At 42.7% G+C, this 15,119-nt stretch overlaps 1 protein-coding gene across 3 annotated transcripts in view; it reads left to right on the forward strand.

The window, feature by feature from the left end:
- Positions 1-15,119, forward strand: part of LOC139762020 (thymidylate kinase) — a 114,039-nt gene that overhangs the window by 47,505 nt on the left and 51,415 nt on the right. For all 3 annotated transcript variants that reach the window (XM_071686802.1, XM_071686804.1, XM_071686811.1), the window contains exon 3: positions 4,467-4,563. In XM_071686802.1, coding sequence (XP_071542903.1) covers positions 4,467-4,563 — 97 coding nt within the window. The remainder of the gene's footprint in view (positions 1-4,466; positions 4,564-15,119) is intronic.

Below are 15,119 nucleotides of genomic sequence, written 5' to 3' on the forward strand. Positions count from 1 at the left end.
GAGGAAGCTGTGTCAAGACGAGATGCAGATCGAGTGAGAGAAGAGGGAGCAGAATTTAAGGATGTGGATGAATACAGTGTTGAGTCATCAGCGTATGAGTGCATTGGATTATATTTGTGGAGGAGAGGAAATTGTTGGGAAAAAGGAGCAGAAGTGTAGGGGACAGGACAGGACCTTAAGGGACACCGCTGTTGATGGAGAAAAGGATGAGGCTGATCCATCAATGACCACAGAGACAGATTGGCTGGAGAGGAAGCTAGATATGGAGGAGCAAAGTGAGGGAGGGAAGCCAAAAGAGGGGAGCTTAGAGAGACCTCGATGTCACACCCTGTTAAAAGTCTTAGATATGTCAAGGGCAACTACACATGACCCCCTAAGATCTTTCAGGGATGATGACTAGACAGTAGTAAGATAGGAAGGAATATCACTAGTGGATCTTGTCTTATGGAAGCCATACTGGTGATCAGAGAAACAACTGTTAGGGTTAGTGACATCTGCTTAGTGAGCCAGCACTTTAGTGGTTGTCAAATTGTACTCGTCTGACCCAGGTAGCTGTCTTTTCTTTATGCCTTACTAACATAAGGACTACGAGTATTCTGTCCACAAACACACAATCTCTCCTTGTCATATGTAATACCTGACAACATTACCGTACACAGCTCATTGTTCATAACTAGATTTCCATGCGGTGAGCACTACATGTGAGCCATGCCTTTTGGCAGAATGGTAAGAGCAGTAGGTAGTGGTAGTGGGTAGGAATATTTAAGCAGGATTATTAGGTAGAAGCAGTAGGTAGGAGCATTAGATAGAAGTCGTCATTAGGAATATTAGATAGGAACCTTTTCAAACACTGCACTAGATTTGCCCTCTGCCAGTGGCCTGTTAAGGGTGAGACACTAAAGGTGAAGAAGTGGCACTGGGGTTCTTTAGTTATACAGACTGTTGCCATGGCCACCTCTTTGAGGGAGTTCCAGTTGGAACAAGCATCAGAGATATAGAAATATAGATAAGGATATGGGAGTTGAGGAAGGATTCAAAGACTTTGGAAAACTATGGAAATGGTAGATGTCAAAGTAATAGAATGATAGAGGGGTCAGAACAGTCACTCTTCTTAGGGATGGGATGTATTAATGCATGTTTCCAAGGAGAATGATAAATTTTGGTTTTTAAGCAGAGATGGAACAGACAAGCAAGCACAGGTGCAAGTTCAGGGGAACGCTCTTTCAGTACATAGGGATAGATGCTATCAGGACCATAAGCCTTGCTTGTTTTCAAAGATTATAGGAAGAGGCATAGGATTAGTAAGAGGAGCATCATGGGATGAAGGAATGTTAGAATCATCCAAGGTGGAGTTAAAGGAGAAATGGGAACAAAAGAGAGTTGCTTTGTTTATGAGAGAGACAGCTATAGGACTGTCAGAATGGAAAAGTGGAGGAAGGGTGGAGCGACAGAAGTTGTTAGATATGCCCTTAGCTAAAGACCAAAAAAACCTACCAGTGGATGATGAGGAGAGGTTATTGCACTTCCATTGAACGTATGAGTGCTTTGCCTCACAGATAACATGCTTGCAGCAATTATGGGCAGTGATATAAGCTGAATGGGAGCCAGAGGAAGGAGAGTTTTTCCAGGCCTGATATGCCTGATCCCTCTCTGAGTGCCCACAGAACAGGAACGGTTGAACCATGGATTGGATGAAGAGGTTATTTTGGAGGAAGAGGGGATAAATGCTTCCATTCCTGCAAGAATAACCTCTGCTATGTGTTTGGTGGAGAGAGAAGCATCTCCACATAAGAGACAGTAATTCACCCAAGGAAAATCAGAAAAGAAGTTACAAGTTATTCCAATCAGCTTTGTTGAGGTGCTGTTAGAATAGATTCATTTATGAGAGTGTTATCAGGTGAACCAATTAGGGGTGATACTGTGTATATCATCCCTATCATATGCCTTCTCCAGATCCACAAATGCCCATTGCCAGTTTTTTTTCTTAATATTCCTCACACATTCTTTAAAGCAAACATCAGATCCCCACATCGTATAACACTTCTGAAACCTCACTTTTCTGCCCCAGTCTGATGCTTTTACATGCCTTGACATCTCAGTCATTATCCCATACAACTTACCAGGTTTTTTTTTTTTTTTTTTTTTTATATACTTTGTCGCTGTCTCCCGCGTTTGCGAGGTAGCGCAAGGAAACAGACGAAAGAAATGGCCCAACCCCCCCCCCCCCCCCATACACATATATATACACACGTCCACACACGCAAATATACATACCTACACAGCTTTCCATGGTTTACCCCAGACGCTTCACCTGCCTTGATTCAATCCACTGACAGCACGTCAGCCCCGGTATACCACATCGCTCCAATTCACTCTATTCCTTGCCCTCCTTTCACCTTCCTGCATGTTCAGGCCCCGATCACACAAAATCTTTTTCAGTCCATCTTTCCACCTCCAATTTAGTCTCCCTCTTCTCCTCGTTCCCTCCACCTCCGACACATATATCCTCTTGGTCAATCTTTCCTCACTCATCCTCTCCATGTGCCCAAACCACTTCAAAACACCCTCTTCTGCTCTCTCAACCACGCTCTTTTTATTTCCACACATCGCTCTTACCCTTACGTTACTCACTCGATCAAACCACCTCACACCACACATTGTCCTCAAACATCTCATTTCCAGCACATCCATCCTCCTTCGCACAACTCTATCCATAGCCCACGCTTCGCAACCATACAACATTGTTGGAACCACTATTCCTTCAAACATACCCATTTTTGCTTTCCTAGATAATGTTCTCGACTTCCACACATTCTTCAAGGCCCCCAGAATTTTCGCCCCCTTCCCCACCCTATGATCCACTTCCGCTTCCATGGTTCCATCCGCTGCCTGATCCACTCCCAGATATCTAAAACACTTCACTTCCTCCAGTTTTTCTCCATTCAAACTCACCTCCCAATTGACTTGACCCTCAACCCTACTGTACCTAATAACCTTGCTCTTATTCACATTTACTCTTAACTTTCTTCTTCCACACACTTTACCAAACTCAGTCACCAGCTTCTGCAGTTTCACACATGAATCAGCCACCAGCGCTGTGTCATCAGCGAACAACAACTGACTCACTTCCCAAGCTCTCTCATCCCCAACAGACTTCATACTTGCCCCTCTTTCCAAAACTCTTGCATTTACCTCCCTAACAACCCCATCCATAAACAAATAACTTACCAGGTACATTCAACAAACTTATATCACTGTAGTTTGAACACTCACCTTTGTCCTCCTTGCTTCTACATGGTGGCACTGTACATACACTCCACCAATCGATGGGCACTACATCATGAAAATCCTAACTAACCAGTAAGAATTCACCCCCTGTCTGAAGATATTCAGCTGTAATACCTTCTACTCCAGTTGCAAGGCCTTAACCACCTCATTTCTTCACCAAACCACTCTTCCTGATTCTTTCACTGCATACCATGCCATACCAGACACTTTACATATGTCACCACATGATTAGGTACATTCAACAGTACTTCAAAATACTTACATGATTTCTTCATCACAACCTTTTACAACTTCCCTATATGTCCCCTTCACAGGTGTTAATTTTTTTTTTCCACTATTAACCTTGTCCCACTCGAATTTGTCATCTTTTTTGCCCTCCTGCAGGTTTCTCTTGTAGATCACCAAGTCATTTAGACTGCTTCCATATAAGCACTGTTCATATGCCTCTCTTTTCTCTTTCACTAGCAACTTTACTTCATCATACCACCACTCACTATTTTGAATCTGCCCATCTCCCACCTCAAGCATGGCACTTGCTTCCCTTGCACTTGTCAGCACTGCTTCTGTAAATACTTCCCATTTCTCACCCATTCTTCAGGCTTTGTTTCCTCTTATCTTTTGCCATTTTACACTCAGTCACTCGCTCCTTGTATTTCTTTACATGTGTCCCTTTTCCAAATTCACTTAATTTTACCACTTCCTTAGCATTTCCTCACCTCCACAAGGTAATGATGATCATCCCACCAGCTGCCTTTCTCAACCCATTCACTTCCAAAAGTCTCTCCTGCACACAACATTGAATCTGTGGCATGTGTAGGGAAAGTGAAGAACTTGAACTAAATGCTGTTTGCATTTGATCCATCTTGTGTAAGTAAGAATGGAGTAGATACTCCATGTGTAACTATTTAAGTAGTTTTTATGGTAAATACTAATATAGAATTAGATAATGAAAGTTGTCATTTGTATGTTATAGGCATTGATGAGATGTATGGGTTAAGTGGAAAGATATCTTATTGGATGGAGATGGTTGAAAATTTTGATGACTGTGCTATTTTGAAGGTTGTTAGCTTCATCCACATTTTTTTATGGTAGAGAAAAAGCATTTTGGTTACAGATATTCAGAAGAATATCACCCTTGTGCTATTCAATATGCTTTGGAATAAAAAAAAATATTTCAGATCGGAGCACCCAGATTGGTGGCATCATCAACAGCTATTTATCATGTCAGAATGAAGTCGAGGATCATGCTATTCATCTCCTCTTCTCAGCCAACAGGTAAGGATCAACAAAAGATGAGATGATGTCACTTATTGATTCTTGAATATTTTAGCTTATGGTACTTGTGAGGTATCTTTAAGCAAAGGTGTGGCATTGAAATAAGCAAGTTTACAGAAGATCAGAGTAGCTTTTATTGAAAATTTGTGTATCTTCTTTCATAGGGAACTACATTAGAATGTTGTGGTATACTGAGGTCGATGTGCTGTCAGTGGGCTGAACCAGGGCATATGAAGCATTCAGAATAAATCATGGAAAGGTCTGTGGGGCCTGGTTGTGGAGAGGGAGCTGTGGTTTCATTGCATTACTTATGACAGCTACAGAATGGATGTGAGCAAATATGGCCTTTCTTTGCCTTTTCCACTTCTTAGCATTTTGTGCCTCACCCTTGACATGTCACTGGCAGAGGGAACTCCAGTGCAGTGATTCCAGAGGCAGTGAGGCTCCAAAATTGTCCAAATACTAAAACGTGATAGCACACCTCAGGTGTTTGTCTGAATTTAAAAGGATTGCCCTGATGGAGTTGGTCAGTGCCTCCCCCTTTAGTTCCACCCTGAAGGGGTTTACCAGTGAGGTCACCACAAGAAGGCAGGGTGAGACTTGGATACTCTAGTAAAAGTAGAGTATCCCCTTGAGGTACTAAAACTTAACAGCTTTCCCCAACCCTGACCTATGCAGTCAAAACATGGACATGGAATGATTCACTGAGGTCAAGAACTCAGGCTGTGGAAATGAGCTATTTCTCAAAAAACTAAAAAGTGATAGAACACCTCAGGTGTTTGTCTAAATTTAGAATGATTTCCCTGTTGGAGTTGGGCAATGCCTCCCCCTTTAATTCCACCCTGAAAGGGTTAACCAGTGAGGTTACCACAGGAAGGCAGGATGAGACTTGGATACTCTAACAAAACTAGAGGTACTGAAACAACAGCTTTCCCCAACCCTGACCTATGCAGCCAAAACATGGACATGGAATGATTCACTGAGGTCAAGAACCCAGGCTGTGGAAATGAACTATTTGAGAAGGGCATATGGTGTAACAAGATGAATGAAGAAAGAAATTAGTGGGTGTATGAGAGATGTGGTATAGCATGGAATGCAAAGGGAATGAATTGTGGAGTGATGGAATGGGTGCAAGGTAATACTTTAAGGTGATTTGGGCATGTGGAAAGAGAGTGTATGATAGTACAATTAAAGGGGTTGGTGTGAGGGGAAGACCACCTGGGACATGGGCAAATAGGGTGGAGGAATGTTGGAGAGGGAAATGGTGAAAGAATTCCTGCATTGGTGTATGCAAGGGAGGCATGTAAGGACAGGGATAAGCTGAGACTCTTTTGCTGTGGCCACCCCTTAATGGGAGTCATTAGAGGGAATGGGCGTGAGAGATATAGATAGATTGTCTGTTCCTGGCACTTCTTCTGTAACAGGAAATGGTGATCGTGTATGAAAAGATTATTTTTTTTTCTTTATACTTTGCCGCTGTCTCCCATGTTAGCTAGTTAGCACAAGGAAACAGACAAAAGAATGGCCCAACCCACCCACATACACATGTATATACATACACGTAAAGACATGCACATGTACATAGCTATACATTTCAACATATACATACATATACATACATAAACATATACATATATACACATGTACATAATTCATACTTGCTGCCTTTATTCATTCCTGTTGCCACCCCGCCACACATGAAATGACACCCCCCCACATGCACACAAGGTAGCGCTAAGAAAAGACAACAAAGGCCACATTCGTTCACACTCAGTCTCTAGCTGTCATGTATAACACACCAAAATCACTGCTCCCTTTCCACATCTAGGCCCCACAGAACTTAACATGGTTTGTTTACCCAGACGCTTCACATGCCTTGGTTCAATCCATTGACAGCACGTCGACCCCAGTATACCACATCGTTCCAGTTCACTCTATTCCTTGCACGCCTTTCACCCTCCTGCATGTTCAGGCCCCAATTACTCAAAATCTTTTTCACTCCATCCTTCTACCTCCAATTTGGTCTCCCACTTCTCCTCGTTCCCTTCACCTCTGACACATATATAGATTCTTTGTCAATCTTTCCTCTCTTATTCTCTCCATGTGACACATATATCCTCTTTGTCAGTCTTTCCACACTCATTCTCTCCATGTGACCAAACCATTTCAATACACCCTCTTCTGCTCTCTCAACCACACTCTTTTTATTACCACACATCTCTCTTACCCTTTCATTACTTACTCAATCAAACCACCTCACACTACATATTGTCCTCAAACATCTCTTTTCCAACACATCCACCCTCCTCCAAACAACCCTATCCATAGCCCACGCCTCGCATATAACATTGTTGGAACCACTATTCCTTCAAACATACCCATTTTTGCTTTCCGAGATAATGATTTTACCTTCCACACATTCTTCAACGCTCCCAGAACTTTTGCCCCCTCTCCCACCCTGTGACTCACTTCCGCTTTTATGGTTCCATCCACTGCCAGATCCACTCCCAGATATCTAAAACACTTCACTTCCTCCAGATTTTCTCCATTCAAACTTACCTCCCAATTGCCTTGATCCTCAACCCTACTATACCTAATAACCTTGCTCTTATTCACATTTACTCTCAGCTTTCTTCTTTCACACACTTTACCCAACTCAGTCACCAGCTTCTGCAGTTGCTCACCCGAATCAGCCACCAGTGCTGTATCATCAGTGAACAACAACTAACTCACTTCCCAAGCCCTCTCATCCACAATAGACTGCATACTTGCCCCTCTTTCCAAAACTCTTGCATTCACCTCCCTAACAGCCCCATCCATAAATAAATTAAACAACCATGGAAACATCACGCACCCCTGCCGCAAACAGACATTCACTGAGAACCAATCACTTTCCTCTCTTCCTACTCGCACACATGTCTTACATCCTCGATAGAAACTTTTCACTGCTTCTAGCAACTTGCCTCTCGCACCATATATTCTTAATACCTTCCACAGAGCATCTCTATCATATGCCTTCTCCAGATCCATAAATGCTACATGCAAATCCATTTGTTTTTCCAAGTATTTCTCACATACATTCTTCAAAGCGAACACCTGATCTGCACATCTCTACCACTTCTGAAACCACACTGCTCTTCCCCAATCTGATGCTCTGTACATGCCTTCACCCTCTCAGTCAATACCCTCCCATATAATTGCCCAAGATTACTCAACAAGCTTATACCTATGTAATTTGAATACTCACTTTTATCCCCTTTGCCTTTGTACGATGGCACTATGCAAGCATTCCACCAATCCTCAGGCACTTCACCATGAGCCGTACATACATTGAATATCCTCACCAACCAGTCAACAACATAGTCACCCCCTTTTTTCATAAATTCAACTGCAATACCATCCAAACCCGCCGCCTTGCCGGCTTTCATCTTCCACAACACTTTCACTACCTCTTCTCTCTTTACCAAATCATTCTCCCTGACCCTCTCACTTTGCACACCACCTCCACCAAAACACCCTATATCTGTCGCTCTTATCATCAAACACGTTCAACAAACCTTCAAAATACTCACTCCATCTCCTCACATCACCACTACTTGTTATTGCCTCCCCATTAGCCCCCTTGACCGTTGTTCCCATTTGTTCTCTTGGCTTACGCACTTTATTTACCTCCTTCCAAAACATCTTTTTATTCTCCCTGAAATTTAACAACACTTTCTCACCCCAACTCTCATTTGCCCTCTTTTTCACCTCTTGCACCTTTCTCTTGACCTCCTGCCTCTTTCTTTTATACAACTCCCAATCATTTGCACTATTTCCCTGCAAAAATCGACCAAATGCCTTTCGCTCCTCTTTCACTAATAATCTTACTTCTTCATCCAACGACTCACTACCCTTTCTAATCTGCCCACCTCCCACCTTTCTCATGCCGCAAACATCTTTTGTGCAAGCCATCACTGCTTCCCTAAATGCATCCCATTCTTCCCCACTCCCTTTACGTCCATTCTCTCACCTTTTTCCATTCTTCACTCAGTCTCTCCTGGTACTTCGTCACACAAGTCTCCTCCCCTAGCTCACTTACTCTCACCACTCTGTTCATCCCAACATTCTCTTCTTTTCTGAAAACCTCTACAAATCTCCACCTCCTTCACAAGATAATGATCAGACATCCCTCCAGTTGCACCTCTCAGCACATTAGCATCCAAAAGTCTCTCTTTCACGCGCCTATCAATTAATGTGTATTCCAATAATGCTCTCTGGCCCTCTCTCCAACTTACATACATATACTTATGTATATCTCTCTTTTTAAAGCAGGTATTCCCAATCACCATTCCTTTTTCAGCAAGCAAATCTACAAGATCTTCACCATTTCCATTTACAACAATAAACACCCCATGTACACCAATTATTCCCTCAACTGCCACATTACTAACCTTTGCATTCAAATCGTCCATAACTATAACCTGGTCTTGTGCATCAAAACTGCTAACACACTCACTCAGCTGCTCCCAAAACACTTGCCTCTCATGATCTTTCTTCTCATGCCCAGGTGCGTAGACACCAATAGTCATCCATCTCTCTCCATCCACTTTCAGTTTCACTTATGTCAATTTAGAGTTTACTTTCTTACACCCTTATCACATACTCCCACAACTCCTGTTTCATGAGTAGTGCTACTCCTTCCTTTGCTCTTGTCCTCTCACCAACCCCTGACTTTACTCCCAGAACATTCCCAAACCACTCTTCTCCTTTACTCTTGAGCTTCATTTCACTCAGAGCAAAACATCCAGGTTCCTTTCCTCAAACATACTTTCCTTTTTTTTCTCATCTTGGTTACATCCACACTCATTTAGACACCCCAATCAGAGCCTTCGAGAATGATGAGCTGTCCCCGCGTGACTCCTTCTTCTGTTTCCCCTTTTAGAAAGTTAAAATACAAGGAGGGGAGGGTTTTTAGCCCCCCACTCCTGTCCCCTTTAGTTGCCTTCTATGACACGTGAGGAATGCGTGGTAAGTATTCTTTCTCTCCCATCCCCAGGGATAGGGGAAAGAATATATACATGTTTTATGTTTTAAGTAAATCATCTTATAAGTTTAAGTTTATCCCTGGGGATAAGGGAGAAAGAATACTTCCCATGCATTCCTCACGTGTCGTAGAAGGCAACTAAAGGGGACGGGAGTGGGGGCCAGAAACTCTCCCCTCCTTGTATTTTGACTTTCTAAAAGGGGAAACAGAAGGAGTCACGCAGGGAGTGCTCATCCTCCTCGAAGGCTCAGATTGGGGTGTCTAAATGTGTGTGGATGTAACCAAGATGAGAAAAAAGGAGAGATAGGTAGTATGTTTGAAGAAAGGAACCTGGATGTTTTGGCTCTGAGTGAAACGAAATTCAAGGGTAAAGGGGAAGAGTGGTTTGGGAATGTCTTGGGAGTAAAGTCAGGGGTTAGCGAGAGGACAAGAGCAAGGGAAGGAGTAGCACTACTCCTGAAACAGGAGTTGTGGGAGTATGTGATAGAGTGTAAGAAAGTAAATTCTAGATTGATATGGGTAAAACTGAAAGTTGATGGAGAGAGATGGGTGATTATTGGTGCATATGCACCTGGGCATGAGAAGAAAGATCATGAGAGGCAAGTGTTTTGGAAGCAGCTGAATGAGTGTGTTAGTGGTTTTGATGCACAAGACCAGTTTATAGTGATGGGTGATTTGAATGCAAAGGTGAGTAATGTGGCAGTTGAGGGAATAGTTGGTATACATGGGGTGTTCAATGTTGTAAATGGAAATGGTGAGGAGCTTGTAGATTTCTGTGCTGAAAAAGGACTGATGATTGGGAATACCTGGTTTAAAAGCAAGATATACATAAGTATACGTATGTAAGTAGGAGAGATGGCCAGAGAGTGTTATTGGATTATGTGTTAATTGATAGGTGAGCGAAAGAGAGACTTTGGATGTTAATGTGCTGAGAGGTGCAACTGGAGGGATGTCTGATCATTATCTTGTGGAGGCGAAGGTGAAGATTTGTAGGGGTTTTCAAAAAAGAAGAGAGAATGTTAGGGTGAAGAGAGTGGTGAGAGTAAGTGAGCTTGGGAAGGAGACTTGTGTGAGGAAGTACCAGGAGAGACTGAGTACAGAATGGAAAAAGGTGAGAACAAAGGACGTAAGGGGAGTGGGGGAGGAATGGGATGTATTTAGGGAAGCAGTGATGGCTTGCACAAAGGATGCTTGTGGCATGAGAAGAGTGGGAGGTGGGTTGATTAGAAAGGGTAGTGAGTGGTGGGATGAAGAAGTAAGAGTATTAGTAAAATAGAAGAGAGAGACATTTGGACGATTTTTGCAGGGAAAAAATGCAAATGAGTGGGAGATGTATAAAAGAAAGAGGCAGGAGGTCAAGAGAAAGGTGCAAGAAGTGAAAAAGAGGGCAAATGAGAGTTGGGGTGAGAGAGTATCATTAGATTTTAGGGAAAATAAAAAGATGTTTTGGAAGGAGGTAAATAAAGTGCATAAGACAAGGGAGCAAATGGGAACTTCAGTGATGGGGGCTCATGGGGAGGTGATAACAAGTAATGGTGATGTGAGAAGGAGATGAAGTGAGTATTTTGAAGGTTTGTTGAATGTGTTTGATGATAGAGTGGCAGATATAGGGTGTTTTGGTCAAGGTGGTGTGCAAAGTGAGAGGGTTAGGGAAAATGATTTGGTAAACAGAGAAGAGGTAGTAAAAGCTTTGCGGAAGATGAAAGCCGGCAAGGCAGCAGGTTTGGATGGTATTGCTGTGGAATTTATTAAAAAAGGGGGTGACTATATTGTTGACTGGTTGGTAAGGTTATTTAATGTATGTATGATTCATGGTGAGGTGTCTGAGGACTGGCGGAATGCTTGCATAGTGCCATTGTACAAAGGCAAAGGGGATAAGAGTGAGTGCTCAAATTACAGAGGTATAAGTTTGTTGAGTATTACTGGTAAATTATATGGGAGGGTATTGATTGAGAGGATGAAGGCATGTACAGAGCATGAGATTGGGGAAGAGCAGTGTGGTTTCAGAAGTGGTAGAGGATGTGTGGATCAGGTGTTTGCTTTGAAGAATGTATGTGAGAAATGCTTAGAAAAGCAAATGGATTCGCATGTGGCATTTATGGATCTGGAGAAGGCATATGATAGAGTTGATAGAGATGCTCTGTGGAAGGTATTAAGAATATATGGTGTGGGAGGCAAGTTGTTAGAAGCAGTGAAAAGTTTTTATTGAGGATGTAAGGCATGTGTACGTGTAGGAAGAGAGGAAAGTGATTGGTTCTCAGTGAATGTAGGTTTGCGGCAGGGGTGTGTGATGTCTCCATGGTAGTTTAATTTGTTTATGGATGAGGTTGTTAGGGAGGTGAATGCAAGAGTTTTGGAAAGAGGGGCAAGTATGCAGTCTGCTCTGGATGAGAAAGCTTGGGAAATGAGTCAGTTGTTGTTCGCTGATGATACAGCGCTGGTGGCTGATTCATGTGAGAAACCGCAGAAGCTGGTGACTGAGTTTGGTAAAGTGTGTGAAAGAAGAAAGTTAAGAGTAAATGTGAATAAGAGTAAGGTTATTAGGTCAAGTCAATTGGGAGGTAAGTTTGAATGGAGAAAAACTGGAGGAAGTAAAGTTTTTTAGATATCTGGGAGTGGATCTGGCAGCAGATGGAACCATGGAAGCGGAAGTGAATCATAGGGTGGGGGAGGGGGCAAAAGTTCTGGGAGCCTTGAAGAATGTTTGGAAGTCGAGAACATTATCTCGGAAAGCAAAAATGGGTATGCTTGAAGGAATAGTGGTTCCAACAATGTGGTATGGTTGCGAGGCATGGGCTATGGATAGAGTTGTGCGCAGGAGGGTGGATGTGCTGGAAATGAGATGGTTGAGGACAATGTGTGGTGTGAGGTGGTTTGATCGAGTAAGTGATGTAAGGGTAAGAGAGATGTGTGGAAATAAAGAGTGTGGTTGAGAGAGTAGAAGAGGGTGTTTTGAAATGGTTTGGTCACATGGAGAGAATGAATGAGGAAAGATTGACCAAGAGGATATACGTGTCAGAGGTGGAGGGAACGAGGAGAGGTGGGAGACCAAATTGGAGGTGGAAAGATGGAGTGAAAAAGATTTTGAGTGACCAGGGCCTGAACAAGCAGGAGGGTGAAAGGCATGCAAAGAATAGAGTGAATTGGAACGATGTGGTATACCAGGGTCGACCTGCTGTCAATGGATTGAACCAGGGCATGTGAAGCGTCTGGGGTAAACCATGGAAAGTTCTCTGGGGCCTGGATGTGGGAAGGGAGCTGTGGTTTTGGTGCATTATTACATGACAGCTAGAGACTGAGTGTGAACGAATGGGGCCTTTGTTGTCTTTTCCTGGCGCTACCTCGCAACATGAGGGGGGAGGGGGTTGTTAGTTCATGTGTGGCGAGGTGGCGATGGGAATGAATAAAGGCAGACGGTATGAATTATGTACATGTGTATATATGTATTTGTCTGTATATATATATATATATATATATATATATATATATATATATATATATATATATATATATATATATATATATGTATACGTTGAGATGTATAGGTATGTATATTTGCGTGTGTGAATGTGTATGTATATACATGTGTATGTGGGTGGGTTGGGCCATTCTTTCGTCTTTTTCCTTGCGCTACCTTGTTAACGCGGGAGACAGCGACAACGCAAAATATAAATAAATGAATAATATATATGTGAATGTATATACATGTGTATGTGGGTGGATTGGGCCATTCTTTCGTCCGTTTGCTTGCGCTACCTCACTAATGCGGAAGACAGTGACAAAGTATAAATAAATGATGAATAAATTTGAATGGAGAAAAGTTAGAGGAAGTGAAGTGGTTTAGGTATCTGGGAGTGGACTTAGCAGCGAATGAAGTAATGGAAGCATAAGTGAGTTACAGGTTGGGGGAGGGGGCGAAGGTTCTGGGAGTGATGAAGAATATGTGGAAGGAGAGAATGTTATCTTGGAGAGCAAAAATGGATATGTTTGAAGGAATAGTTGTTCCCACAATACTATATGGTTGCAAGGCATAGGCTATAGATAGGATTGTACGGAGGAGGTTGGATGTGTTGGAAATGAAATTTTTAAGGACAGTATGCAATGTTAGGTGGTTTGATCGAGTAAGTAATGAAAGGGCAAGAGAGATTTGTAGATATAAAAAGAGTGTGGTTGAGAGAGCAGAAGAGGGTGTGTTGAAATGGTTTGGACATATGGAGAGAATGAGTCAGGAAAGATTGACAAAGAGGATATATGTGTCAGACGTGGAGGGAACAAGGAGAATTGGGAGACCAAATTGGAGGTGGAAGGATGGAGTGAAAAAGATTTTAAGCGATTGGGGCCTGAACATACAAGAGGGTGAGAGGTGTGCAAGGAATAAAGTGAATTGGAACGGTGTGGTATACCGGGGTTGACGTGCATTCAATGGACTGAACCAGGGCATGTGAAGTGTCTTGGGTAAACCATGGAAAGGTCTGTGGGGCTTGGATGTTGATAAGGGCTGTGGTTTCAGTCAGTTTCAGTAAAACGCTATCAGCTGGCTATGTGTTCTGTTTGGAAACAACCGATAGACCCTGTTGCTCACCATTGTGAGACGAAGGGTATTCGAGTACTTAGTATTTCGAATAGTTGTTTCCTATAATACAGTCCCTTAGCCTAGCGGTTAGCATGCCTGCCTCTTGCACAAGGGATCCCAGGTTCGATCCTGGCTGTTGGAGCTTTGTATGTTCTATGAAGGTGCGCACTCATATACACTTTATTCGTATTTATATAACTCCACGTTGTACAGTCAGGTTCGGTAAAACGCTATCAGCTGGCTATGTGTTCTGTTCGGAAACAACTGATAGACCCCGTTGCTCATCATTGTGAGACTAAGGGTATTCGAGTACTTAGTATTTCGAAAAGTTGTTTCCTATAATACAGTCCCTTAGCCTAGCGGTTAGCATGCCTGCCTCTTGCACAAGGGATCCCAGGTTCGATCCTGGCTGGCTGTTGGAGCTTTGTATGTTCTATGAAGGTGCACGCTCATATACACTTTATTCGTATATATATATATATATATATATATATATATATATATATATAGGTTTGTTGAATGTGTCTGATGACAGAGTGGCAGATATAGGGTGTTTTGGTCGAGGTGGTGTGCAAAGTGAGAGGGTTAGGGAAAATGATTTGGTAAACAGAGAAGAGGTAGTAAAAGCTTTGCGGAAGATGAAAGCCGGCAAGGCAGCAGGTTTGGATGGTATTGCAGTGGAATTTATTAAGAAAGGGGGTGACTGTATTGTTGACTGGTTGGTAAGGTTATTTAATGTATGTATGACTCATGGTGAGGTGCCTGAGGATTGGCGGAATGCGTGCATAGTGCCATTGTACAAAGGCAAAGGGGATAAGAGTGAGTGCTCAAATTACAGAGGTATAAGTTTGTTGAGTATTCCTGGTAAATTATATGGGAGGGTATTGATTGAGAGGGTGAAGGCATGTACAGAGCATCAGATTGGGGAAGAGCAGTGCGGTTTCAGAAGTGGTAGAG

Source organism: Panulirus ornatus, chromosome 3, assembly GCF_036320965.1.
Source record: "Panulirus ornatus isolate Po-2019 chromosome 3, ASM3632096v1, whole genome shotgun sequence".
NCBI classification, from domain to species: domain Eukaryota; kingdom Metazoa; phylum Arthropoda; class Malacostraca; order Decapoda; family Palinuridae; genus Panulirus; species Panulirus ornatus.